The 26431-nt window shown below is 38.8% G+C and overlaps 2 protein-coding genes across 5 annotated transcripts in view; one reads left to right on the top strand and one right to left on the bottom strand.

The window, feature by feature from the left end:
- Window positions 1-8537, top strand: part of col16a1 (collagen, type XVI, alpha 1) — a 102421-nt gene extending 93884 nt beyond the window's left edge. For all 4 annotated transcript variants that reach the window (XM_083543199.1, XM_083543197.1, XM_083543198.1 and 1 more), the window contains 15 exons: window positions 812-883; window positions 1155-1208; window positions 1827-1871; window positions 2060-2104; window positions 2229-2282; window positions 3130-3183; window positions 3286-3336; window positions 3438-3527; window positions 3609-3644; window positions 3764-3808; window positions 4301-4498; window positions 4596-4659; window positions 5515-5691; window positions 5790-5867; window positions 6171-8537. In XM_083543199.1, coding sequence (XP_083399325.1) covers window positions 812-883; window positions 1155-1208; window positions 1827-1871; window positions 2060-2104; window positions 2229-2282; window positions 3130-3183; window positions 3286-3336; window positions 3438-3527; window positions 3609-3644; window positions 3764-3808; window positions 4301-4498; window positions 4596-4659; window positions 5515-5691; window positions 5790-5867; window positions 6171-6367 — 1260 coding nt within the window. In that variant the 3' untranslated portion in view covers window positions 6368-8537. The remainder of the gene's footprint in view (window positions 1-811; window positions 884-1154; window positions 1209-1826; window positions 1872-2059; window positions 2105-2228; window positions 2283-3129; window positions 3184-3285; window positions 3337-3437; window positions 3528-3608; window positions 3645-3763; window positions 3809-4300; window positions 4499-4595; window positions 4660-5514; window positions 5692-5789; window positions 5868-6170) is intronic.
- A 1486-nt stretch (window positions 8538-10023) lies between these two features.
- Window positions 10024-26431, bottom strand: part of col9a2 (procollagen, type IX, alpha 2) — a 28358-nt gene continuing 11950 nt past the window's right edge. The window contains exons 11-32 of the mRNA XM_083543291.1: window positions 24750-24806; window positions 24586-24639; window positions 22145-22198; window positions 21989-22042; window positions 20931-20984; window positions 20794-20847; window positions 20667-20720; window positions 20327-20380; window positions 20180-20233; window positions 18721-18765; window positions 18572-18625; window positions 18437-18490; window positions 18245-18298; window positions 17595-17666; window positions 17169-17204; window positions 16999-17043; window positions 16879-16911; window positions 15184-15330; window positions 14198-14252; window positions 11703-11891; window positions 11211-11288; window positions 10024-11016 (exon numbers count right to left, since the gene is read on the bottom strand). Of these exons, the coding sequence (XP_083399417.1) occupies window positions 10811-11016; window positions 11211-11288; window positions 11703-11891; window positions 14198-14252; window positions 15184-15330; window positions 16879-16911; window positions 16999-17043; window positions 17169-17204; window positions 17595-17666; window positions 18245-18298; window positions 18437-18490; window positions 18572-18625; window positions 18721-18765; window positions 20180-20233; window positions 20327-20380; window positions 20667-20720; window positions 20794-20847; window positions 20931-20984; window positions 21989-22042; window positions 22145-22198; window positions 24586-24639; window positions 24750-24806 (1557 nt within the window). The 3' untranslated portion in view covers window positions 10024-10810. The remainder of the gene's footprint in view (window positions 11017-11210; window positions 11289-11702; window positions 11892-14197; window positions 14253-15183; window positions 15331-16878; window positions 16912-16998; window positions 17044-17168; window positions 17205-17594; window positions 17667-18244; window positions 18299-18436; window positions 18491-18571; window positions 18626-18720; window positions 18766-20179; window positions 20234-20326; window positions 20381-20666; window positions 20721-20793; window positions 20848-20930; window positions 20985-21988; window positions 22043-22144; window positions 22199-24585; window positions 24640-24749; window positions 24807-26431) is intronic.

Here is a 26431-nt window from a genome sequence, read left to right as displayed (position 1 = left end):
CACGAACGTATTAAAACACGATTTTGTTCTGCGACTGAGCAAAATCGCTGCCATTTTCTGTCATAGAAAACGATTTTACATCAGATATGGGTTCTTTTGCGGGGTTTTTCTGCAGCATCTCTAAAAAAGGAGAAATTCCTGACAATTCAGCATTTTGAAGGAATGAACGAATTAATGAATGAAAGATGGAAGGAATTAATTTATTTGTGAATATATGTGAGGAAATTGAACAAATAAATTCTAATCTATTTGGGTTTTTTAAAATGCAGACATTTCTTAAGTATGGTGAAATAAATAGAACAGTTATTAGTAGAACATCTCTTTAGAAAATTTTTAATTAAATGCAAAAACACACACACACACACACACACACACATACAGTATGCACATCTGTACTACCCAAAATGGGTCTAACAAACTATAAAAAAAAAATTATTAAATTTATTTCATTGTATTTAATTAACATAATTTGTACCTATTTAATCAGTTACTTCATTTAATCAATATAACAATAAAGTTAATTTGATTTCTTTTATTTTTTATTTATATATTTAATTTATTATTTAAACCAAACAGGGATTTTATTTGAAATAGTTTTAATATTAAACAACGTAAATGAAAAAACGAAAAGCAATTTTATGTTTTGCATTTTTTCCACATACACAGTAAACAATAGACCAAAAGGAACAAGGTGTATAGACTCAAAGACTGTTACAGATCAGATGTATAGAAAGTAGTGTCCTCACATATCTCGCTGTATTCCCTGTTTCTTTTCCGTGTGTAAATAACTTGTTATTTCGGGTTTTTCCAGGGGAGTCCAGGACTTCAGGGTGCACAGGGATCGACGGGGCCTCCGGGACCTCCTGGAGCTCCAGGATTGCAGGTAAGGGTGCCAGGGTAATGTTTTGAAACTGTAGCTATGGAAAGCTGACATGGCAATGTGTTCTCCAGAGAATATCCGGTGCTCCTCAGGGAAGCATTTAGTGAAGATGTACAGTCCATTATTTCCCTGCCAGGGAGGAATCTGTAAACTAAATATGAATTTGTCATTTGTTTGCACTTGTTTGTGTGTGTGTGTGTGTGTGTGTTTGTGTGTGTGTGTGTGTGTGTGTGTGTGTGTGTGTGTATGTATGTTTGGCTTTCCATTTTTCTAGGGTGCACCTGGGATGGATGGACTTGATGGGAAAGATGGCAAACCAGGGATTAGGGTCAGAATTGCAGAATTTGTATTTTTGTCTTTTCCTTTTTAGAAATGGAATTTTATATTTACATATCTATCTATCTATCTATCTATCTATCTATCTATCTATCTATCTATCTATCTATCTATCTATCTATCTATCTATCTATCTATCTATCTATCTATCTATCTATCTATCTCTCTGTCTGTCTGTCTGTCTGTCTGTCTGTCTGTCTGCTTGTCTGTCTGCTTGTCTGTCTGCTTGTCTGTCTGTATGCCCATTACACTATCTGTCTGTCTGTCTGTCTGTCTGTCTGTCTGTCTGTCTGTCTGTCTGTCTGTCTGTCTGTCCATTACACTGTCTGTCTGTCTGTCTGTCTGTCTGTCTGTCTGTCTGTCTGTCTGTCTGTTCATTACACTACCTGTCTGTCTGTCTGTCTGTCTGTCTGTCTGTCTGTCTGTCTGTCTGCTTGTCTGTCTGTATGCCCATTACACTATCTATCTATCTATCTATCTATCTATCTATCTATCTATCTATCTATCTATCTATCTATCTATCTATCTATCTATCTATCTATCTATCTATCTATCTATCTATCTATCTATCTATCTATCTATCTATCTATCGGTCTGTCTGTCTATCCAGGGTGAGTCGGGTATACCTGGCCCTATCGGCCCCAGGGGAATCCCGGTACGTGTGAAGTTCTTCCTCTTCGTTCATGTACATTTAATCTTTTAATGTCAGCATCAGATGATCAGAACGTCACAGCTGGACATAAAATCTCTCAAAAACTAGATTTGAACTTGACAGATGGTTTGTTCTCACTGTGTGTGTCTCCATGTTACATGCTGATGATTTGGTGCGTTTCCTCATGGCAGGGTTTCAAGGGCATAAAAGGACATACCGGCCTTCCAGGACTAAAGGTGAGAAAAAGAGTTTATTCATTTTGTCTTTTTTTTAACACAAACTAAATTGGTTAAATATCCAACATATAGCAGTATCAAAATCCCATTTTTTTCATTTATTCTGTAAATGTGTATTTTACAGGGAGACGTTGGACCTCAAGGCCCATCCGGAGCAATTGGAAGACCAGGACTTGAGGTGATTTTCAGATTTATCTGTCTGTCAAGCTTAACTACGAGGTTTAAAATAATAGTTTTAATTGAGTGCTCGATGACGGGCAATTCAAGCAGGCATGATCGTTAAAAGGCAGAATTTATTCATGGGCGTGGATCGGCCATGCGAGTGAAGCAGCACTTCAGTTTGACAAGCCAACGGTATCGAGACGCTAATTTTTTCAGAGACTTCGAGATGAGAAGCCTCTCAAACCTGGACCAGTTTCTTTATAAATAAAAATCTGGAATCTATCTGTCTGTCTGTCTGTCTGTCTGTCTGTCTGTCTGTCTGTCTGTCTGTCTGTATGCATGTGTGTAGTATACACACTTGTTGTCATTCTTGCTTAGATTTTTGCAACTTTACGAAAAAAAGCTACACGGTTACGCTTTTACGTTATGATGCGTAAACGCTGCTTGTTAAATAGATTCACAGTTCTAGCTTTCTTTTTTTCTGTTTCCCTGTTTGGATGCCAAATACAGACTACTGCCACCTGCTGGTATGGGAGAGTTCTATTCTCTTACACAAGCGCAGATTGTTTACACACGGTCTAATAATTGGGCTAATTTGCAGCACAATCGGCCGATGACGATTAATAAAAAACTGAAAAATTCGGTCCTGATAAATCGTCCGGCTGATCAATTGTTTGATTTTTTATCTTGGGATAGAAAATAAGGACCGAAGAAGAAATGTCCAGGGTTGTAATCACAATGTTGAGCTTGTGTTTAGGTTTTAAATTTCGAATTCTGATGAACAGTTTCAGGATCTTATTTCATTTTTTAAATGATTTATATGCCTGATTTGTATTCATTTTACCTTTGGTCCATTCACACAGGGTGACCCTGGTCCACCAGGGCCACAAGGACCACCTGGTGCTCCAGGACATCTGGTAATTTTTAAACAATGCCTTCCTTCGCTTTATTTTTAATGCAAAAAAAAGCATGAATGTTAACATATGTGCTATTAAGTGTGTGTTTAATTCTCTCTGCAGGGTTCCGCAGGCCCCCCAGGTCCACCAGGACCAGCTGGAGCTCCTGGCACGGTGAGCGATCAGGCCAACGTGCTAATAATAGGCCCGCATGATAACGATTTAATATTTGGTTCTACAAAGATCCTACTGACTCTTCTTGTGTTGACATGCAGGGTATAAAAGGTGATAAGGGAGAGGCTGGAGAGAGAGGGTTACCAGGCATGCCTGGGTCTCCAGGGGCCCCCGGGCATCCAGGACAAATGGTTTGTACTTGAAGTTATTTAGGAAATAACTCCTTATTCTTACCATGTTTTATTAACGTGAGGATTTATTTTGTACTTTAGGGCGAACCAGGCAGCGATGGTTCAGCGGGGAAAGATGTCAGTCATACTTTTATTCTGTTTCTACTCTCTGTTAAGTAGCTGCTTTTGTCTACAACGCATCCTAAAGATTCAAACTGACTAATGATTTTCTCTCGTTTGCTGTCTGAATCTGAAAGGGAGCAGCAGGTCTTCCAGGAGAACCTGGTCAACACGGACAGAAGGTGTGTATATATGTTTGTGTATGTATTTGTGTGTGTGTGTGTGTCACGCGTTTCAATACACAGTAGGGATGGTGAGATTCACTGATTCGCATCAGTGCAGCGGCATAAAATCATCATGTGATGCACTGATTAAAAAAGTGCCGTAAATGACGTATTACAACGCTATGGAGACCGAGGCTTGGTCTAAAAGTTACATAGAATGTAGAATAACATGGCAGAGGTAGAGCTGCAAATCACTCCGAAATGTAAAAACAAATAGGCAAGAACACAAAACTAGGAACCTCAGAAATTATGGCTTGGATTACTACTGCTGTGCTGTGCCACAGAAAAACGACATAAAAAAGAAGACCAATCAAGAACTAACACAAAACAGGTGAACACAATCAGGCAACAAACCAACGACAGGATCTCACAGGAAATGGTAAAAATGATTATTTTATTTTGACCAACATATTGAAGCATACTGAGTGTGTCGTCTGTTTCATCCTGTAGGGTGAGGCTGGATCCGCAGGTCAGAGGGGTCCTCCAGGAGAACGTGGACGTCCTGGGCCCCCTGGAGGAGGAGGATATAGCTCAAAAGACTCTGGAATGGGACTAATGGGACCCGCAGGTCCGCGTGGAGACAAGGGTAGCCCTGGAACACCTGGGCAGTCCGGGCCTCCTGGAACACCAGGATTACCAGGAACTGATGTAAGACATCTTGCCTTACTTAGTGAAAGGTGAAATGTGTAAGGATTTAATTTAGGACATGCTTTTTTTTAACTAGCTTTGGTTTTCCTTTTTTCAGGCTGTCGTCAACTATGATGAGATCAGGTCTTTCATCAGGCAGCAGGTTATCAAGATCTTTGATGGTGAGTCCAATTTCTGGTTAGTTAGAATTACAGTTTTCTCAGTTGCTTCAGAGCAATTCTCGATTTATTTCTAATATTTGCAAACCAGTAAGTGCATTTCTTAAATGAAGAGTTCATCAGTTTTGCAGATCAATCAAATTTTTTTTTTCGGATGAAACTCTTTTTATTTATTTAAAGTGTTACTTTTTGTTTCGGTTTGAAAACATGTCTTTTATTTTCCACAATATTTATTCATATAATTAACATATTCATTTTTATTTAATTTTTATCAAACTCGTGACTGAGTACTGTTTTTCATGTGGTGTTAGTTTTTTTTTTTTTTTTTATCCAGTATCCATTTTGAAAACTGGTTGATTAATCGGTTATCTGCATGTAGGATCCAACGTATCTATCGGTCAACCTCTATTTAAAACAATTAGATTGTGACAACTGGTTTAACCATCTTGCCTAGATATTTTTGGGAGTTAAAACTGAACCAGTAGGTGAAAACCAGTATATTTTTTGCTCAAAATGACAAACAATTGATGATGTAGGAAACAGCAGACAGCAGCTTTGTAGATGCTGGAGATTTTTTGGAGAACTTCATTTCTGATCTGAGAAACGCTCTGAAACAAAACTGTCAGTCAAATGAGAGATTTCTAACAAATACAAATTGAATTGTTGTTGAAAAATTGGCAGTAATACTGAGCCCCTTGAAATGACTGTTGAAATGTTATGGTGGAAAAAAAAACAAATTTGTAGTTAGTCTGGCAATGTCATCGCTTTGGCTTGCAGCGTTTTGCATTTTCTTTCGTTTGTGAATTAAGGTCATTTTGTCGTTGACGAATGCTTACTCATCTGTACTGTTCTCCCCAGAGCGAATGGCCTATTACATGTCACGCATGCAGATGCCAGTGGAAATGGTAGCACCTCCAGGCAGACCTGGACCCCCAGGCAAAGACGGCACTCCAGGAAGAGCTGGAAACCCAGGGCTACCAGGCCGTCCGGGACAGATTGGACGAGAAGGGAGACAAGGACCTGTAGGCCCTCAGGGTAAATTCAACACTTTTTTTTTCTACAGGTTGAGCAGACTTCTTTCGAGGTTGTCATATGTGTTTGAATCCTGATTGACATTCTGGTTGCAACTGCAGGTCCTCCGGGCACCAAGGGAGAGAAAGGAGATAAAGGCATTGGAGAGATAGGAGACGTCGGACCTCCTGGTGCTCCAGGTAAGAACCTGATCATCTTTTATTTTCAGTATGCAAACGTCAGGACCAATTTTTTGAATTTAAAGTTTGCTTATTCAACAATAAAATCATAGAGCAGATGATTTTAGCGCATTTAATCCATACGATATTGTAGAAAGTTATGAGGTAAGTTTGTAACAGCTGTTCAGAACTTTGTTAATAAGACAAAATTATTGACGCTTGTCATGTTACAAAGAAACTGCTGATTTCAGCAAATTTCCGCCAAATCATGTCATTGTGGGCTTCTCTTTTTGATTCAATCCCGCTTTGTTTTTCTCGATTTAGGTGTTCCTGGACCTCCTGGTTATGGGAAAACGGGCGCACCAGGCCCTGTAGGTCAACAGGGCATCCCTGGTATTCCCGGACCACAAGGACCTAGTGGAGCAAAGGGCAAAGATGGGCGTTGCCATCCATCCGACTGCATGAGTGGACCTGTTGATTACAGCCCCAAGGGGCCGCAATTTAAAGGGCCCATGTACTAGAGTTTAAGTGAGTGAGGAGAGAAAAGGGGAGGGTACAAAAATAACCAAATAGACAAGAGCCAAAGATCAACAAAACCAAATCGAAAATGGTTTATGGGGAACCAGTTGAGCTAAAGTTCTAATGGAGTTTAATATAGTCATGGCTGGACCAGATTGGTTTTTAAATCCCACAAAAATGATTTCCCTTTGCAAAACTAATACTAGTGTCTGTGTCCGATTTCAAACTTTCGCTTTACCCGATAGTTTACGACAAAAAAATGCTAAGCTAATAGAGTTCTCACTTCAGGACTTTACTTCTTTAAACACATGATCCCTCAGTTCATTGGTTATGATGGAGTTTGTCTCAGTAGGTTCAACCTTTTAGCTGATTTTACACTGTTCAGCCCGGAAAAAATACACAAAATTCACAGTTTTTCTACTTCTCTCCAGAGAGCTTTCGCTTTCAACAGTTTTGTCGCAACACTACCCATTACCCATTTTACCCAACACACAATGTGGAACCAGCTCGAGTTTTTTTTTTCAATAGCAAAATCCTTTTGTAAAGCCGGGTTTCCGTCGTGTTTTTCATGGCAGCTGCTGAATTTTACATCACCTCCGAAAATTAAAAAAAAGGAATCGTTTTGAATCGTATATTTTTTTTGTTCCTCCATTCTCCTAAGATTATATAATGTAGCTTGATGTAAAGGCACAACCTGAGATATAATTATTCCTGTTTCCTTCAAAGCCTTGTGTTGTACATATTAATATTTATATGTAATGGCTTTTTTTTTTTTTTTCCTTTTTTTTTTTTTTTTTTTTATTGATCATTTTAAATAGATTGGCGTCAGCGTTCCGGTCGCTCAGATTGACAGCTCGGATATTGTGTTATTTTTTTTAATAGCACTGCACAAAAATTTGCAAAAAATTTGTTTATTTGTAAATTGGTGGAATTTATATCAATTGAAGTTCGTATTGCAGAAAGAAAGTGTCATATTTATTTGAGTTTTATGTCTCTCTCTCACCACGACCTTGTACATCGGCATTCCAGACCTCCCGCCTTTTTTAGATCTCTTTACAAACTTGAATAAATATATAAACATTTTTTTTGACATAGTCAACCACTTTTTTGGGGGTAAAACCATGTCAATTTTTTCTTCTGGATAAAGATTTGTTTGCTTAATGACTTACGTGTCATCCAGGCTTCAATGAGAGAATTTCACCATCAGCACTTTATTCTTTCTGTCAGACCTTCGCAATACGTGTGTGTGTGTGTGTGTGTGTGTGTGTGTGTGTGTGTGTGTGTGTGTGTGTGTGTGTTTTCCAATCTGTATATCGAATAGGCAGATGTCATCAAGTGTGTAGTTACATGTCTAAAGAAAATCGGTTTAGTTTTTTTATTTAGTACAAAAAATAAATAAATGTCGTGTGTGAGTCAGTACAGAAATACAAGAGTTCTGGAATGTGTGTGTGTGTGTGTGTGTGTGTGTGTGTGTGTGTTGTGGATGGTTTGTCAGATTCTCTCAAACCTGGGACTTAAAAGATGCACTACATTTACATCATTTGGGAGAAGCCCTTATCCAGAGCGACTTACATTTATCTCATCCATCCAGCTGAGCAGCTATAGGGTTAAGGGCCTTGCTCAGGGGCCCAGAAGTGGTAAGCTTTGTGCGGCTGGGATTCGAAATCCCGGCCAAAGTCCAATGCCGTAACCACTAAGGACCACATCCTCCTCTTTATGCAAAACACAATCCGCTTGTATGAACGGTTTTACGGCTTCTTTCAAACTTCAACGAAAAAGCAAATCTTTTTTTTTGTTTGTTCATTTTGTTTGTTGTTTGCTTCCAAACTTCCCAAACAGATTCCCGCACAGTGCATTTATGAACGCGTCCTTTGCGTCATCGGTGCTAACGGCGACGTCGCGATTCTGTCAAAAAAACGAGAATTTGACTGAAATTCAGGAGTACATTATTGGGACCGTACGTCTTTTGATTGACAGTAAATGGCTGTTTGTCCTTTTATTTTTGTTATATGCTTTATAATAGAAAAAAAAAAAAAAAGAAGCAATTTAATGGAAAAAAAATTGCCACCATTACGTATAGATCCATTTGTGTCGTTCATGTGTTTGTGTGCAACTTTTTTTTCTTTTTAAAGAAAACTAGGAATGGCAATAAAGTTCTTTTTTTAAAGCAGATTGCTATGGATTTGTTCATTGAAATGCCAACAGTCGCCATTCAAGCAGTAATGTTTATTGATCAGTGCGGGGGGGGTTGGAGAAAGTTCTGGAGAAGTTCCCTCTCCGGCTTGAAAGGTGAAGCGCTTAAGAAGAAAAAAAAAAAAAGAGAAAACGATGCTTCCCTTTCCGACACATAAAAATAATTTTTTTATCACTAATAATTGAATTATTCTTTATAATATATAAATACCTTTTATATTTGACATCAATTTCTAATGAATTATAGATATAAACATGCACTCATTGGAAAAACATTGACCGTAAGATTGGTATGTGCTTCTTTTTGACAACCCAATTTTACATTTAGTCTTCGTTTTCTCTTCTGTCAATTCTTCTAAAAAAGGTGTTCCACAAGATTTTGGAGTGAGCATCCAATTCATTCAATAAGGTGTTCAATAGGGTTGAGATCAAAGCTCAATAGCAGGCCATTAAAGATCTTCCACTCCAAACCATGTACAGCTTATATTCATGGAGCAGGCTTTGTTCACAGATGCATATAAATAAAAATACTTTCTTTCAGCTTCTCCCATTAGGGGTCGCCACAGCGGATCCTCCGCATGTTTGATTTGGCATGTTTTACGCTGGATGCCCTTCCTAACGCAACCCCCCTAACACTGGGGTTGGTTTCCTGACCGGGGATCGAACCCGGGCCGCAGCGGTGAGAGCAGCGCATCCTAATCACTAGACCACCAGGGACCCTTGTTTACAGATGCATATATATATATATATATATCCTGCTTCGTTCATCACCAGGGAACCACTACAACCGGTATCGTCGAAACACCATTCGAATGTTTTACTGCTAAGCGTCTCATCGAGTCTTTTTCGGAGCTCCACAAGTTAGACGCTTTCGCTCACAAAAAATCTTCAGCACCACAGGCTGTTCCATGTGCGCACTAACACTGTTGTCTGCAATCTTGATTAATGGCCTCTGGACTGATCCACGACATGTGCGTTGATTATCAGTAATAGGACACAAAAGCCACTTACTACTGCGTGTTGGACCTCCACACTAGCATTAATTAATTAATTAATTAATTAATTTATATATATATATATATATATATATATATATATATATATATATATATATATATATATATATACACACAGTATATACATATTTGCTTTTTTTTTTTTTTTATTTATATTGTCTGCATGCACCAAGACTCATCATAACCCACACATAACACACACACTCCCTGAAGCACCTACTCTTTTTTTAATACGATTAAAGTCATTTGTTTTCCACCATGAAATAAGGCTGCACGTCTAAATGAATGCATTTTGTTTATTTTTTTTTCTCTCTCCAGAAAGAATTTCCTTTTTTTTTTTTTTTTTTTTTTTTTTTGAAGCGCAAAGGAAAAAGAAATGCAGCTGAGGCCATGCCCTTTGTGTTCTTTCTGCTTTCAGACTTTCACAAGATGCGGAAGAACATTCAGTCTTACAAAAGGTTCCTCTTTATTGTTTCGAAACGGACCATGAAAAGAGTTTACAGATAAATAACCAGATCTTCTGAATGCTTCGTCTATAGATTATAATTTGTCCATATTGCAAACCCACTCGTTTTTGGTATTAGTACAAAAGAAAAAAAAACAATTGCATTATCATTTACAAAGAATTTACAGTACTGGTTGGATGAGTAAAGTGTGGAATAGGTTGTTTTATTTCTAGGCTAATACAGAGGGGGCGTAATGTACATAGCAACTACGAGCTTGAAGGCTTTTCCATGAGGTAATTAACAATAAGTTACAAAATTAAACACTATTCTTATGGGTTTTATGATTATTATTATTATTATCATCATTATTATCAGTCAACCCTTTTAAATTCTTTGCCCTGTTTTATCAAATCACAGAAAAAATCTTTGAATTCTACTACCAAAAACAAACATCAGCTTTGGATTGGATTTCAATCACTGAGAAGAAGTCGTCATCCGGATGTCCCTAATGATGACCTTTTCACATCTCGTTGCACTCGTGGTGGGACGCCGCCGAGCCTAGATTACTGTTTTGATGGATCCTAGTCACCACTCGTTTATGCACACACAATCGCACACACACACACACACACACACACACACACACACACACACACACACACACACACACACACACACACACTGGGCAAAATGTCAGACTAAACTGCAAAGTCAGTCAATCAGGATCATTCCAACATGCTGATGTCCCATGAAAGGAAGGGCTGCGTGTCTCTCTGATGATTCGAAGGCGTTAAGTGGACGGGCCCTTGACTGTGCCGGCTTCCTGCAGTCGTGGGGAAGTGTAAGCCGAGGCTGCCAGGCATGCTGCCATTTCACAGAAGCCAGGGAGGCCTGGAGGGCCTGCTTTTCCGGGATAGCCTGGTTGACCCGCTGCACCCTGTGGCCCTCTTTCTCCTGGCTTGCCATCACGTGCAATTCCATCCAGACCAGGAGGACCTGAGGAAGAACAGGATGTTCAGTCGACTTAATATATAAACCTGAGCCTTGTCCTGAAAAAAGCACTTTTTCATGCATTATGGAAATTTGGAATGATCTAATAGAAAGCATGCATATGTGACATAAAGGTGTGGCGGCTCCATTTCCCCCAGTAATGCTTGATAAATAAATCTTTCTCCCTTCATAAAATGTACCTGGAAGGCCAGGTGGCCCTGCTGGACCAGGATGAGGGTGACCAGGGTCTCCTCTTTCTCCCTTTGCACCTATCTTTCCTAAAAGATACAGAACATACATAAGAATGAGAATGTGTTCCACCATGATCTCAGCATTGGGATGTCCTCCTTTATACATTTATAACAAACATACTATTCATTCAAATTCATTTTATTTGTATAGCAGCAAATAGTATGAGGTAAAAAAAAACTAGAGAGGAAACACACTCATTGGGAACCCTTGAAAAATTTCACTGAAGTAACAGTAGAATATTTTAATACTTGTTCAATGAACACTTGAGTACTTCAACTGCAGAATTTGTGGCATTTAGTCCTGCGCTACTGTAGCGGACTGTTGATATTCATTATAATCCGATTCCAATTTATGGTTCTCCAATTCATAAATCTTACGGTTGTTCCTCAACATGATTTCCAAAAGCTACTCACAACATTAGTCTTAAAAAAAGTCTTTACCTTTAAAGCCGGTGTTTCCAATTTGGCCTGCAGCTCCAATTATGCCAGGAATGCCTCGGGCACCAGTAATGCCATGGGCTCCCTGAGGACCTGGAGGTCCGGGAGGTCCTGGAGGGCCTGGGGGTCCCATTACTCCGGCTCCTCCTAACACTCCCCTTTTAGCGCTCACTGCCAGAGCAGCTAACCTTTCTGGGAGGAATAACAGAGTGGACAGTGAGGTCAGTGGCTTATACATGCATTTAGTGCAAGGACTTAGTGCAGTATATAAAACTAACAAGCACTCCTGAGCAATAATTGCTGCGAAATCCATCACTGTATAATCCGTTTCTTGATAAATAACGCTTGTGGACACCTAACCATAAGATCGGAAAGTGCTTTCCAAGCATCCTATTCCACATTTAATCCCATTTGCTCTTCTCATAACCTCCACTCTTCTGGAAAGATGTTCCTCTAGATTTGGAAGTGTGCTAGTGGAGATTTGGGCTCATTAATGCCCCGTCCACATTCGACCCCTGGTCTCTTGCCTTGCCTCTTTTTACAATACTATGTAATAATAGTATATGTGATCTCTGTATATTCACCTCATGGTCCTATGGTCTGATTTTAAGATTAGATTGGATTAGTTTAGATTGTCAAGTTGCAAAACATGATCCAGAAATGGCGCCATCGTCTCTGGGAAAAAGCTTGTTTAACATCTGCTAAGGCAAAGTGAAAAAGGATCATGTTTACGCATACCTTCATCTTTGCATGCTAGAGATTTAGCCTGATGACATGGCAAAATGTGTTCACAGACAATGTGTTCTTGAGGTGTTAAAAAGCCCATGCGATGACTTTCATTACAGAATCATGACATAATTGATTCAATGATAACGACTTTCGCCATCTGGATTTCTCCAGATTCTTTTAAAGTTTTGATGATATTATTTACTGTAAATGTTTAAGAAGTGAAGAAAAGAGTGCAGGCAGGGTGGAGTGGGTGGAGAAGAGTGATAGCAGGAGTGATTTGTGATAAAAAGTTTATAGGACTGTGGTGAGACCTGAGATGTTGTATGGTTTAGAGACAGTGGCATTGAGTAAAAGACAGGAGGTGTAGCTGGAGGTAGAAGAGCTGAAGATGTTGATATGTTCGTTTGAAGTGACGACGATGGACAGGATTAGAAATTAGTTAATTAGAGGACCAGCACATGTAGGACATTTTGGAGACAAGGTGAGGAAGGTGAGATTGAGATGGTTTGGACATGTGCAGAGGAGGGACATGGGGTATATCAGTAGGAGGATGATGGAGAAAAAGCGGAAGACAAAAGAGGAGGTTTATGGATGTGGTGGAGGAAGACTTGGAGGTGGTTGGTTTGAAAGAAACAGATGTAGAGCACAGAGTAGTATGGAGACGGATGATCTGCTGTGGCGCCCTCTGAAGGGAGCAGCCAGAAGAAGAAGATTTACTGTAAATGATAAGCTTTTTAAACTGTTGTTTTTGGGTTTTTTTGCAATTTTTTTTTTTTTCTTTTGTAGATTGGTGAAGCTCCACCCATCTTTTCTATTAGAGAGACTCTGCCCTGCTAGGATACAATTTTTAATTGTCCAAACTTTTTTGAGACTTGGTGCAGCCATCAAAGTCAAAATGAGCTTTTTTTTTATTTAATGTTTTTAACATTTTATTTGTTTTCTATGTTCTATTGGGAATAAAATATGGGTTTATGAGATTTGCAAATCATTGCATTCTGTTTTTACACTGCCAACTTCTTCAGAATTGGGGTAGTATATAAATATATATGGAGTATTAACAGCCGAAAGAGCACAATTCTCCAGAATCTAGTGGAACATCTTCCCAGAAGAGTGAAGGCTATTAAAAAAGCAAATTGGGCGTAAATATAATCTTGTATTTTCTTTATTATTGTTTAAAAATAAATGCAAATTGGTTATTTTGGCCAATGCAGTAATGTTAAGATAATGTTAAGCTGACCAGGTGTTACAGCACACACACTCTGCCAAAAGGTCTCAGTGGCCAAATCTAATCATCCTCACTGCAGGAAAGATGGCATCTTCTTCTTTTCACAAGCTGTTTGTTGTTCCGCCTCAAAATTGTGTGCGTGTGTGGGATGGCAATTCAAAGGCAGGATTACTTTTGAAATGATAAGGGCTAACACAAGAGTTATCATGAGTCAGTCATGGTCATCTCGAACAAAATAGGACAAGCATACAAACGCTGGGTAAACTGAAAAGGAGAGAACGAGGGAGGAATAAAGCAGGGGGAAAAAGGCATCAAACCTAAATAAAGGCGGAAAAAAATTGCTGCGGTCGGCACTATTCATGCTGTTCGGCAGCCGAGATGTCCCTCGGGAGTGATGGGTTTTTCGCGTTAGTTCATTTCTATGGATACAAAGCATGGATTTAGCAGCACACGTTCCAGCTGCTGTCTTTTATACGTCCAGATCGCAGTTGGTGTTACGTGTGGTGTGGTTTTTTTTGTTTGTTTTTTTAACGATGGTACTCACCCTGCAGCATCTTCAAGACCACTTCGATGATGTGCTGATCAGAGGTATCACGACCCTAGAAAGAGGAAACGAGGTTGAGAGGGATATATGCAGAGCCGAAGGATAGTTACTGTAGGAATTTGCTTGGGTCTGTCGAAATTTTCATGGAATTCAATGATGCCAATGAATGCAAAAGTCTATTATTCTATTAAAGTCTATTATTTTTATAAAAAAAAAAAAAAACATTTTTACACACAGAGTATTAAATGCATATGAAAATCATTTACAATTTGTACATATGCCTTTATCCAGAGTGACTTATAACTAAGCAGTTGAGGTTTAAGGGCCTTGCTCAAGGGCCCATAGTGACAAATAAGCAGTGCTGGAGCAGTATGTCCCAATACTTTGGTTTGTATATTATATCATATAATGGACTCTACAGTTTGAGTGGTCTGGGTTCTGGTGGTCTGGGAAAGCATGAATGATGTTGCTTTGGCTGAAATCAGCTATTGTATTTTTTATAATGATATAAATACATTATACTACAAACAACATGGATTTGTTTTTATTGTTCATTGCTTTAGATCAGGGGTTGAGGGCCAAATTGTTTATTAAGATTTATTTTTTGGCTGAAGCTGTAGTAAACCTTTCCTGCTGCAAATGCAGTCTGCCTTTTCAATCTTGAACATTTTGATAAGGATATATTTAGCATTATAGGGTATATAAAGGTAATATTCAGCTCCATGTTTGGTGTCAAAATGGCAAAGTATATTGTGCTCTTTTACCACAGACTCTGCCTCATAACACAAAATACACACCGGTTTGTCTTCTTAAAGCACGGTTATTCTAACTGCAAATATATATATATATTTATACACAGTATATATAAGGAAATTGTATTTCTGATCATATTGTGATTGTGCAGTCCTATTTACTCGGGCTGGAATTAAATCTCTCTGCGAGGGCTGCGATGCCAAATTACACTGTGATGGGCGACGGATACTCACAGCTGGTCCCTGTATTCCTGGCATACCCGGCGCACCTCGCACTCCATGGAGGCCTCGAGGTCCAGGAAGACCTGAAGGACCCTGGTCTCCCGGTTTTCCGGGATCGCCTGTAGGCCCATTGTGTCCTTGATCACCCCTCACTCCTTGCTGTCAGCGAAAGAACAAGAGAAAGATTGCATGTAAGAAAAGATCTTCTAGATTGTTCTTGTGTATCTCTATGGATTGATATTTCAGATCTATAGAATGAATCGCAAATTGAATTCTCGAATCTAAATTTTGTGCAATTTTGTAGCAACTGTCTCACGTAAATTGTCGAAAGAACCAACTATGGTAGCGGGGGGTGTGGTTTGTGACTTGAGGGCGGAGTCTTGGAAGGAGCCCCCTGGTTTCAGTGCTTTATAATAAGCTGTATTTGGTTAGCTAATTACCTTCAAGGCGGAGCAAAGAAGCAAGTAAGTGATGGATTGACTGTTTACAAACTGTAACATAACAGTAGACATTATTATAGCAGAAGGCGAACAAACATTTGGGGATTAAAGTGGTAACAATGCGATTACATCGCTTCAGAGTTGATTATTTTATTTATGACTGCATGTGTTGTATCCCCAAATCAATTTGCGCCAGCACTCATATATTGCTTATATTGTAATTATGTACAATTACACAAGTACAATTTGCTTTGATGTTGCCCGTAACGTATTGTATCCTAAGTGCACTTGTCGTGGGAATTTATTGATTTGTGGTGCATGTACTTATAATTCGATTGTAACCTTTGATACAACTTTTTATATGGTTACAACTTACTGTAGACATACACTATACGGCAAAAGTATTGGGACGCCTGACTTTTCCAGTCCATGAAGATACTTTACAAGGGATCTCCTGCTATAAAGCTCCATAACCCTATTAAACACCTTTGGGGTGAATATGAAGACCACAAATCTCAATAATCCAGTAGAACATTTTCTCAAATTGGAAGCTTTATGTTATATAATAAAAGCTTATATATAGTATGTGGGTTATAATAACCTTAAATCAAATGGGGTCCTAGCATAGGATTCTGAATCTTATGATCAGATGTCCACAAACATTGTCCAGATAATGTATTTTCCCCTCCATCTGTTTCATTTAATTTACATATAATCCTAATTAAAAGAAATATATATTGTATTTCTGATCATATTGTGTGTGATTGTGTGAGGTTCACTAGCCCTCAGGTAAACATGCACTCCCTTTGGTGAACATGTGCCTTATTTCAAGTATAAAATAAATAAAAAAGAAGAAGATGAAAAAGAAGATGATGATGTTGATGATGATGATGATGATGATGTATATTTATTCTAGGATATAAATAACATCAGAAAAAGCACTGGTAAATAACAAAACAAAAAAAAAAATGTGATGAGGTTCTTGTCTGCGCATAATAATATAATGATATGATATAATATGCGGATCATAATGAGATTATATATATATATATATATATATATATTTCGATTTTATATAATAAGTATTTTTAATACAAATTGTACATATTTCAAAGTAGCTATAGTGTATTATTCCTATATTTGTGAATAAATGCAATATTACTAATATACTAAGAATCAAACTTAAAAATTACATTGAAATGAACACAAAGGAAGTTAAAAGGTCATAAGTATTTACTGATGATTCTCAAGGTGCATTTTTGCTTACCTGTCCTTTAGGACCAGGTTCACCAGACAGACCCTGTTAACAAAGGCGATCATTGGTGTATTACAAATTAATATATAAATGTCTTAATCTCAATTTAAAATCTATAGAATGCTTTTTTACCTTTTCTCCTTTTTCTCCAGCCAGTCCCTCCACCCCTGGATCACCCTATATTACAAAAAAAAAAAAAACGGATAAATTCCATTCACTTTGTGTTGTAATGCATTTTACGACACAGGATTCTTATTACACGCCATAACCTGGATCATCTATTTATTCGAACATTTACTCACAAAGTCTCCCTTTGGTCCCACTTTGCCTTGGAATCCCTACAGAAAGAAGTACAGAAATGGACATCCATCACAAGCTGTAATGGCTCAGGGAGAAGCTTTTTATTGTGCACAATGTCTTTGTTTAACCGGATACCACTCTAAATAATCAGTGCCAATGCCCAATAGCTTGCATTAAATGGCCAGTATATTACAGATAAAAGGACAACAAGCATTAAAGTGTCCATAGGCAGATATTTCATCTTTGAGAAAGCAAATAATCTGACAAACCAGCGCATAAATAACGCAGAAGCTAGGGAACCATTTTCTAGTGGAAGAAAAAAAAGGCAGGGCACAGCTCTTTTTTTGAGTGCATGGGCTAATAGTGCCACTGCATGGCTATAACATTTAACTGCAACATCAGATTTTATTCAACCTCACTCGACTCACCTTATCGCCTTTGGTGCCAGTAAGGCCTTGAGGTCCTGGGACACCATTTGGTCCTCTTTCTCCTTTATTTCCCTTATAGAAAAAAAAAAAAGATAAAAAAAAAACTTTGAGGTCTATTTGCCAGGATCATTTTTTGCTAATATGTACATATATATATATATACTGTATTTTACGAGGTCGTATCAAAACTTATATTGTAACATGCCAGCAGATGGCAGCACAAGGCTGCATGCAAAGTCACCGGGAGCACCGACCTAAGTCGGAGTGCAGAAATACATCGTCCTGTGTACATCGGGAGCTATTCTGACCACGTGCGTTATCACTTTGAGCTCTTTTTACACGTGAGTTTCTCTCTGCAAACAACATGACCTCACTTTGCACCCACCCTACTAGCTAGGTTTGAATTTTGCGCACTTTACCCTCTACCCCTAAATGAAGATCCAGCCCATAGGTAGCTGCCACTATTGAGATCCACCGTGAATCCCAGACTCACTTCGAGAAAAAAAAATCCAGAAGTGGCAGGAACGCTGCCACAAAAAGGTGTGGATATGTAGATCCATAAAAAACTTTCTTGTAAATAGAGCGAGTCTCGAATCTTTTTGATATCACCTAATGTATGTATAAAATGTAAATACTCAGTAAATACTCACAGGCTTGCCAATAATTCCCTGAGGCCCAACAGGTCCTCTCTCACCCCTGTCACCCTGAGGAAGAAGATAAATTGTAGAATCAGACTGCTTAGTATTTTTAGTACTATTTTGTCGGTCATCATTTCATTTTATTGAAACAGTATTTATGCTTGAGTCTAAACATTAGGAAAGCAGGTTGGAGATACTTGTAACCTTTTGCCCAGGAACTCCGACCATCCCAGCTTCACCTGGTGGCCCTGGTTCACCCTTGGAAAGAAATATACGGGTCAGGAGGAGAGAAATCAATAAGTGACAAATAGAATGATGAAGATAAACGCAAATGTATACCTGAGGACCTGGAGCTCCGGCCGTTCCTATTAAACCTCTAGGTCCTGCTTCACCCTAGAGATTAAAAAAAAAAAGTTCTCATTAGCAGTATGTGTAAAATAGTCGTGGCTGAAATGCTCCAATTAACAAATTGAGTAGCAAAGTGTCACCTTAACCCCCGGACCGCCTTTGGTGCCAGGGCTTCCAGGCAAACCCTAAAAAAAAAATCATACAAAAAAGGAAAGGTCAGAGAGGTGAGAGCTGAGATTCAGTGAGGATCGCTTATACATGACACAATTGCCTGAGAGAGAGAGAGAGAGAGAGAGAGAGAGAGAGAGAGAGAGAGAGAGAGAGAGAGAGAGAGAGAGAGAGAGAGAGAGAGAGAGAGAGAGAGAGAGAGAGAGAGAGAGAGAGAGTGATAACTTGTGCTTCGTCAGAAGGCTCCTCCATTATGCCTAGTGCTCAGCTCAGTGATGGTTTGGATAATACCCAGCATGCTCCATTACTCCCAGTCACAGGAAAAAAAGAGTCACTTTTGATGATGATGAATTGTTTGCCCAGAAAGAGAGAGAAAGCAATTTCAAGGTGGTATAAATTCGAAAGTAATCAGGCAACTGGGGTCAATCTGGATCAGTGTACTGAAAACATGCCTTCACTTTAGCTTAATTATTTCCTTTTTTTTTTTTTTTTTTTCTTTTTCTTTTGGCTTTCGTTATTGTTGCTAAGAGGGGAAGAAAAAAACACAATGACTTTGCGACGACGTGAGCTGAGTAAAAATTCCTGTCCTCGGGCATGTGCTGACCGATCCTGCCCCCGTCGCAGTGGAGTAAGTGTTGGAGGAGATGATGGTATGTGGACATAAAGCTGATTTATAACTCTGATGCACAATTGCAAATCTGCGTCACAACACGGAGACGTTTTTTATCCATAAGCTGCATCGATTTTCCTCTGAGACTTGGATTTCGTATCTTGAACGAATAAAAATGAAACGAATCTTTTTCTTTCCTTTAATCCTTTAAGCACCTTCATAGCGTCTAAGGGAGACACGTGAGAAAAGAACGAACGACTCGGACAAAAAGGGGTCGAGAGGTAAACCGCTCAATTCTGTTTCCTGTACATAACCTACAGAAATTTCATGATGCTTTTAAATAATGTATGAATCACTCTTTGAGACAAATCGTTTTTCTGAGTCACATTAAAGACTTGTCATTTAGTTCATTTCATTCCGTTTATCCTTTAATCACCTACATAGCATATATGGGAGTCACTTAATAAAAAATAATAATAAAAAAAGATGCCTCTAATTCGTGCCAATAAAAAACAAAAAAACTAAAAAAAAGAATAAAGTCGGAGCAATAGAAGAAGTCAAAATATTTTGGAAATCAAATTGTAGCAATGTGAAAATAAAGTGGGAATATTTTGTGGGAAAAAATCACAGAATTGTGAGAAACTTTCACTGTTTTCCATAAAATGGATGTGAATGATTACTATTTTACTCTCATTCTCATAATTCACATAAATCCCGTTTATCTCCTAATTCTAGATTTAAAAAGTCTTTTTTTTTTAACGTGACACGAAAAAAAAAAAAAATCATTGTGGTATAAAAACACTTTTTGACAATCTACTTACTGCTGCCCCCTGGTGGCCAGGTGGACCAGGTCTTCCATTCTGGCCTTGAGCACCCTATGCAAGAAAACAAGCGTATTTTCATGAGAGTGTAGTTTTGATGATAATTGTTTAAGCATAACAAAAACTTTGCATTATTTATATTGATACCTTTATTCCTGGGATGCCAGGGTTACCATCTTTCCCATCAATACCTGGGAGACCCTAAATAACAAAAAGGATTCTTTTTCAAAGAAATGCATTAGAAAATCCACCACAGGGTCATCCTTTTTTTTTTCATTTTCTCCCGCTTATCCGTAATTCGGGTCGCGGGGGCAGCAGTCTAAGCAGGCCCCCGCCTTCGACTGCTGCCCAATCCTCACAGCACCGTCCCTTACGGTCCCTCCTGCAGGTGGTGAGCCCACGGGAAGGCGGCCCCACGTCACGGACCTTGATATTTCCCTCGTAAGGGACCACAGGGTAATATTCTAATTTCAGAAATGTCTCTTACATTTTCTCCCTTCTTCCCAACTGCTCCCTGTAGTCCTCTAATGCCTTGGTCACCCTATAAAAAAATGAGTAGTAATTAAAATGTGGAAATGTAAAACTTTTTGTCAGTTCAGATAAACGGTTCTTACCTTATCACCCTTCTCCCCAGCGTCCCCTGGAGGACCTCGAACTCCCTCTTTCCCCTGTATGAGAGAAAGTAGATCTTATGCTTTATGTGATTTGTGCAATTGAGAATTGAAAAAGAATTTAACAGCATTGAACTTACAGGGATTCCAGGGAGTCCAATGGGTCCAGTAATACCTTTGTAACCTTGAGGGCCCTGCGAGACATTATAAACAAGGTGATTTATGAAAGAATGGGACGAAATGCAACATAAATCTGTTGGATTTGAATTCAAACAGCTGTCCTCAGAGATGGCTTGGAAATTGAAGTGGTGTTTGTAATTGTAAAAGCAGTCTCAATGGACGTACTACGATTTTGGTAATACACAGTAGCATGCTGTATTATGCTCGGTTGGTTTACTGGTGGGGCATAAAATAGTCAGGGAGGATTTTATACATATACTATATGGAAGATGACTAGCCTTTTCCAGCCATATGTTGTTCTTCACCAAAATTGTTAACACAAATATGGAGATGCATAATGTTTTTTGAAATTTTCCCTTCACCTGAACTAGAAGACCTAAACCTGGTCCATGGCAATGTCTCTATACAAAAAAAAAGCACAATAAAGAGATGCTTTGCATTGGTTGGAGTGGAAAATCTATAGAGCGCTGACCTCAACCCATGCTAACTCATTATATTCATGTAGGATAAATGGTGAAAGGAATCCTGATCCAACATGGCTAGCATTCCATACTTCAACTCTCACAATGCCTTTCCGTCTGGATTGCGGCTCATTAGAACTGTTATCTATCACCTACCCAGTCACCGCAACTGGGTCGCAACAAAGAAATCTCAAAAGTATTTGAGCCTAATGTTTGGAGAAAGGAACTGTCCAGGTGCTGAACGTGTGTAAAGCACATTTTTCAATGAAAATAAAGTCTGTACACTTATATATTTGATTAGTTAAAGGAAATCTTACTGTAACATGACCAAGTTTGTTGCATGGAAACAAACAGAATCTCAAAAAACATAAAAAACTAGGTGTTTCCATACTGTACATTCTTCTCATTTTTAATTGTCTTTATTTATACGATTCGTTGCTTTTCAGGCTCAACATTTTACATGAATGAAAAACAAGCTTTCACATAGCAGTGTGCTCCTTATGCAGAAAAACCCATCGTTTCACTTTAGCAGCAGTTGTAATTGGTATATGACTCACCGTCTCTCCTTTGCGCCCAACCATGCCTGGATAGCCTCTCAGCCCCTGTGGACCCTGAAATACACAGCAAGGAACAACAACATGATTTTCATAGACTGCAAAATTCAATGTGTTTTTAATTTCTATATTACAATCAAACATAAAGGAATGCATTACCGGAGGGCCTGGTATTCCTTGCTCACCGGAGGTACCCACTTCTCCCTTTGTGCCCTATGAAAAAGATAGGAAAATGAATTACTTCCTGTATATGTGCCATGATTTTTTAATTATTCTAGTTAGATTGACAAATGAAATGTTCCTGGCTCCCACACATACAGAAAAAAATGAACAAGGGGAACGCTGCTTGATTAAAAATGATGTTTATTCTCCACTCAGAGCCCAAGCTTCATTTGCATTTAATTTGAGCTACAACGCTCTGGCGAACCCGACCCCTATCATTGTAATCTCTCTATTGATTTGCTTATTAGTCATTGCTTTGCAGTGACACAAAACAGAAAAAATACACAACAAATTGCTCATCTCCTTCCAGTTGCATGAAATTTCTCCCCCAAAAAATGGGAAGTCTGGATATTTTCATTTTAAGCTCGGTTTCAGATATGGCTATGTAGTGCAATGCGAGAGTAAAACCGGCGCGTCCCTTGAGGCGGCCCTGCTGTCTGCGGGGTGCTCATTAAATACGATTAATACGCTGGAGCTCCTCTTCCCTCCTGTAATACCTGACATCCTCCCATGCCTTTTTTCGACTGAGTCAGTCCTGACTGCTTACACTCCACACAGATTAATGCTGCCGGTGTGCCTCTGAGGGCTTCATTAGGCCTAATCCACTGAATGAATGAGTGGGTGTACGGTTGAGCATTTTGTTAGAACCATTTGTTTGTTTGTTTGCTTGGAATGCAATCCATATATTATCTAAACGCAGACTCCTGGAATTCCTCTACAGGGCGGTTTAATTAAATTCGCCTGAAATATTCTGCTGAAGGAAATGCAAAGGTGTCTGATGTAAATGGATTCGGCTACACCTTTAACAAGCAATCCATCAAACAGACACCGATGTATTCAAAAGAGTGCATTTTAGCACTAGTCTGTAGGTTTGTAGGCCTGGTTTAGGCAAAAGGCAAAAGTCTAGTTCTAAATAAAAAAACTTTCTTTCGGCTTCTCCCATTAGGGGTCGCCACAGCGGATCATCCGCATGTTTGATTTGGCACATGTTTTTATGCTAGATGCCCTTTCTAACGCAATCCTCCCCATTTATCCGGGCTTGGGACCGGCACTGAGAGTGGCTGGGGTTGGTTCCCTGACCGGGGATCGAATCCGGCCCGCAGTGGTGAGAGTGCCGCATCCTAACCACTAGACCACCGGGGACCCAAAAGACTAGATCTAAATGTTGTGTTAATATTTAAAACAAGGCCCTATATTTTGAGGGGGATTTTCCTTCAATTTGGTCTAAATGGTTCAAAAGCTCATTTGTTAAGCCATTAGAAATCTGATCACAAGGTTGTGAGGTTAATTCTTAACACCACCAAGCTGGGGCCATGATCAAGGCCCTTATTTGCTCAGCTGTATCGGTTATTAGCTTATCATAAATCGCTTTTGATAAGAGCAGCTACCAAATTTCATAAATATAATTGTAGATGGGATGGATATTCTTGCTATGATTTGGCTACCCTGATTCTGTTTGGATGCATCTGTCAGTGCATGTCTGTGTTCAGTAGAGAAATAGATTTGTTTTTTTGCTTTCGTTGCATCATCAAGCAAATTGCAAACTGTTTGTCTGTTTCTGCTTGACTGCCAATCCAATCAAGTTTACGAGGCTGCCAGACTAAACATAATTACAGATAACATCGGATTGCTAAAACGCTCTGAATGAAAAGGCTGCGTGCTCTTTTTGTGTAAATCGTCATTATATGTCTATTATATTAACTACTTTGTTAGCCTTTAACATATGGTTACAGGAACTGCATGGCAGGTTGAGAAAACCTTTCGAATGGTGGACATTTTGACATTTTTCTTCAACTGGAATATTTCACTTGGCTCTGAACCACCTGTGAAGTTTCGAAAAGTTTCGAAAAGTGGACTTGTGGGGGTGCATATAATGATCCCATTCAGACCGAAGCACAGAAACGTTACAGACATTTGGACAGCCGGTATCTGATTACAAACTGAACTTTTCTGGCTTATGTCCACTTTGCTAAAGCATGCAGCTATCCAACAATCTGATCAAATCGTAGCATTTGCTAAGCGAGGAATTCGTGGCATTTTAGTCACACTGCATTGACGTACACTTTATGGACCAAGGTATTGAAACACCTGAATATGTGATTCTTCCCCAAAGTGTTACCACAAAGTTGGAGGCACACATTTGTATATGGTTTCTCTGGATGATTTAGCATTTAATTATTAATTATTCAATTAGAATGGAAGATTTCCTGCTATAGAGCTCTGACCTTAACCATATTGAACACCTTTGGGATGAATTGTAATGTTTCACCCCAAACCTTTTCACCTCACCTTCATCTGTACCTGAATTTCCACACTGTAAAATATAGTGGAACATCTTCCCAGAAGAGTGGAGTATATAAAATAAAGACATTTATTACCATCTTTCCAATGTTCCCTGGAGCTCCCAGCATTCCAGCATGTCCTTTATGACCCTAAATGAGCGACGAAAAATCGAATCAATCAATCGATTTAAAGAAAACCTCATTATCCACATCATCATAGGCTAAAACAATTTTTAATGAAAGTGTGCACCCTGACTTACCTTCATGCCATGCAGGCCTTGAGGACCTTTTGGTCCAGGAGGACAGTTAGTTGGACACTATAAGAGAAATTCAGACATATAGGTTTACAAGTTGAGCATTAATTGCACCAATCATTTATACAAACAAGTATTTTTTTGTCCTTCATAAAATATAATCCAAGGGGTTGCTAATGAGTGCAGGCATATGAATGCATCTGAGATGATTAAAAGACGTATAGCAGCCAGAATAGGATTACATTACAGCTCATGGTTACGTTCACTCACTCATTCATCGACATTTAATACATCTCAGAGCTGTTACACAAACATATATGCTCTCCTGGATGGGAAGGATGCCATTATTTTCTCGAATATCACAGGCACCTGTGAGCTCATGTATGTGGAAAACAATAGACGGAGCTGAAAGCATTGTTGCTTTCATTTCAAATATCAAGCTAGTCATTTTCAGGTCTGTTCTGTGAAGCTGTTTTATATATGAGGGTTTTATTTTAGTGGAATTTAAAGCTGTACAAAAGTCACACAGGCATCAGTTTAATCAAATTCAGAAGAAACTTCAATCTCCTTCAATGCTTTCAAATAAATATAAAACAAGATTTGTTACAAGATCCAATTCTGGAGTGTGTCATCGTCCTGGGATGAACAGCCACAGCAAAACCCGGCAGCATCCCAGTGAGAGCCGTGTCAATATAATTAAATGGATACCCAGAAAACATTTCACACTCATCTTCAACACTTGTTTGTTTGGCAGTTACGATTTGCCCAGTGTTCCAAAATACCATTTAATTTCAGGGCTTACTAACACTTTATAAAGCTCTCAGAAGAATGTCAGAAGAAACCAGGATTCGGCTATTCTGTCTATATGAAATTATGTTTTATATTAATGATATCTATACATGATTTCAAGTTGTTGTGAGGTCATGTGATTCAAATCGTAACAAAGTCCGATTAGGTAAAAAAGCTTTTTGCTTGTCACATGTACATTCTTTCTTCGTAAATCCCAGCGATGTTAGGAAGCTGGATTCAGAGCGCAGGGTCAGCCTTGATATAATGCCCCTTAGGAACACAAGGTAAAGGCCCCTGCTCAAAGACCCAAGAGTGTCAACTTGGCAATACCAGGGCTTGAATCCAGCTTTGCACTTAATCCCAGTTTGCATTCAGAGCTTTTCATTTCAATAAGTAAAGAATTCTTGAATCAGATTGGGCAGAAGATGAGGATTCAAAATTTTCTATAACAGCATCTAATATAATAAAGATTTCTGCTTATATTACATGTAGTTATCAATTATATAGTAACAACTATGAAATTTGTGCATGATTTTTATTCAATCGGAGACATTTAGCATCTTTGGAATGATTGTCATTGTCAGGACAAGAAAAAAACGGAAGGCTTGTGAAGGTATGATTGTTTGTAGCTGGTATCATGTAACACTTTGAGATCACTGACAGACTTGAACTCGATCCCTCTCAAGATCCCACAGCCTTCAAACATGGCCGCCCTGCACTCCAACTCCCAAAACACAAACACGTTCTCATTCTGACTCTCCCTTTTATAACACACTATAACACACATTTAGACACACACAGACTCACAAACATTTACACATATTAAAGGACCTTCATTCAGAAAAAACACACAGTTAAACACTTTCTTCACTGGTTTATGATCTAGGTTGCCCTAATCT

This window comes from Silurus aristotelis, assembly GCF_946808225.1.
Source record: "Silurus aristotelis genome assembly, chromosome: 6".
Classification (NCBI taxonomy): domain Eukaryota; kingdom Metazoa; phylum Chordata; class Actinopteri; order Siluriformes; family Siluridae; genus Silurus; species Silurus aristotelis.
The sequence above is the reverse complement of the archived record's forward strand: the minus strand, read 5'-3'. Positions and strand labels throughout refer to the sequence as shown.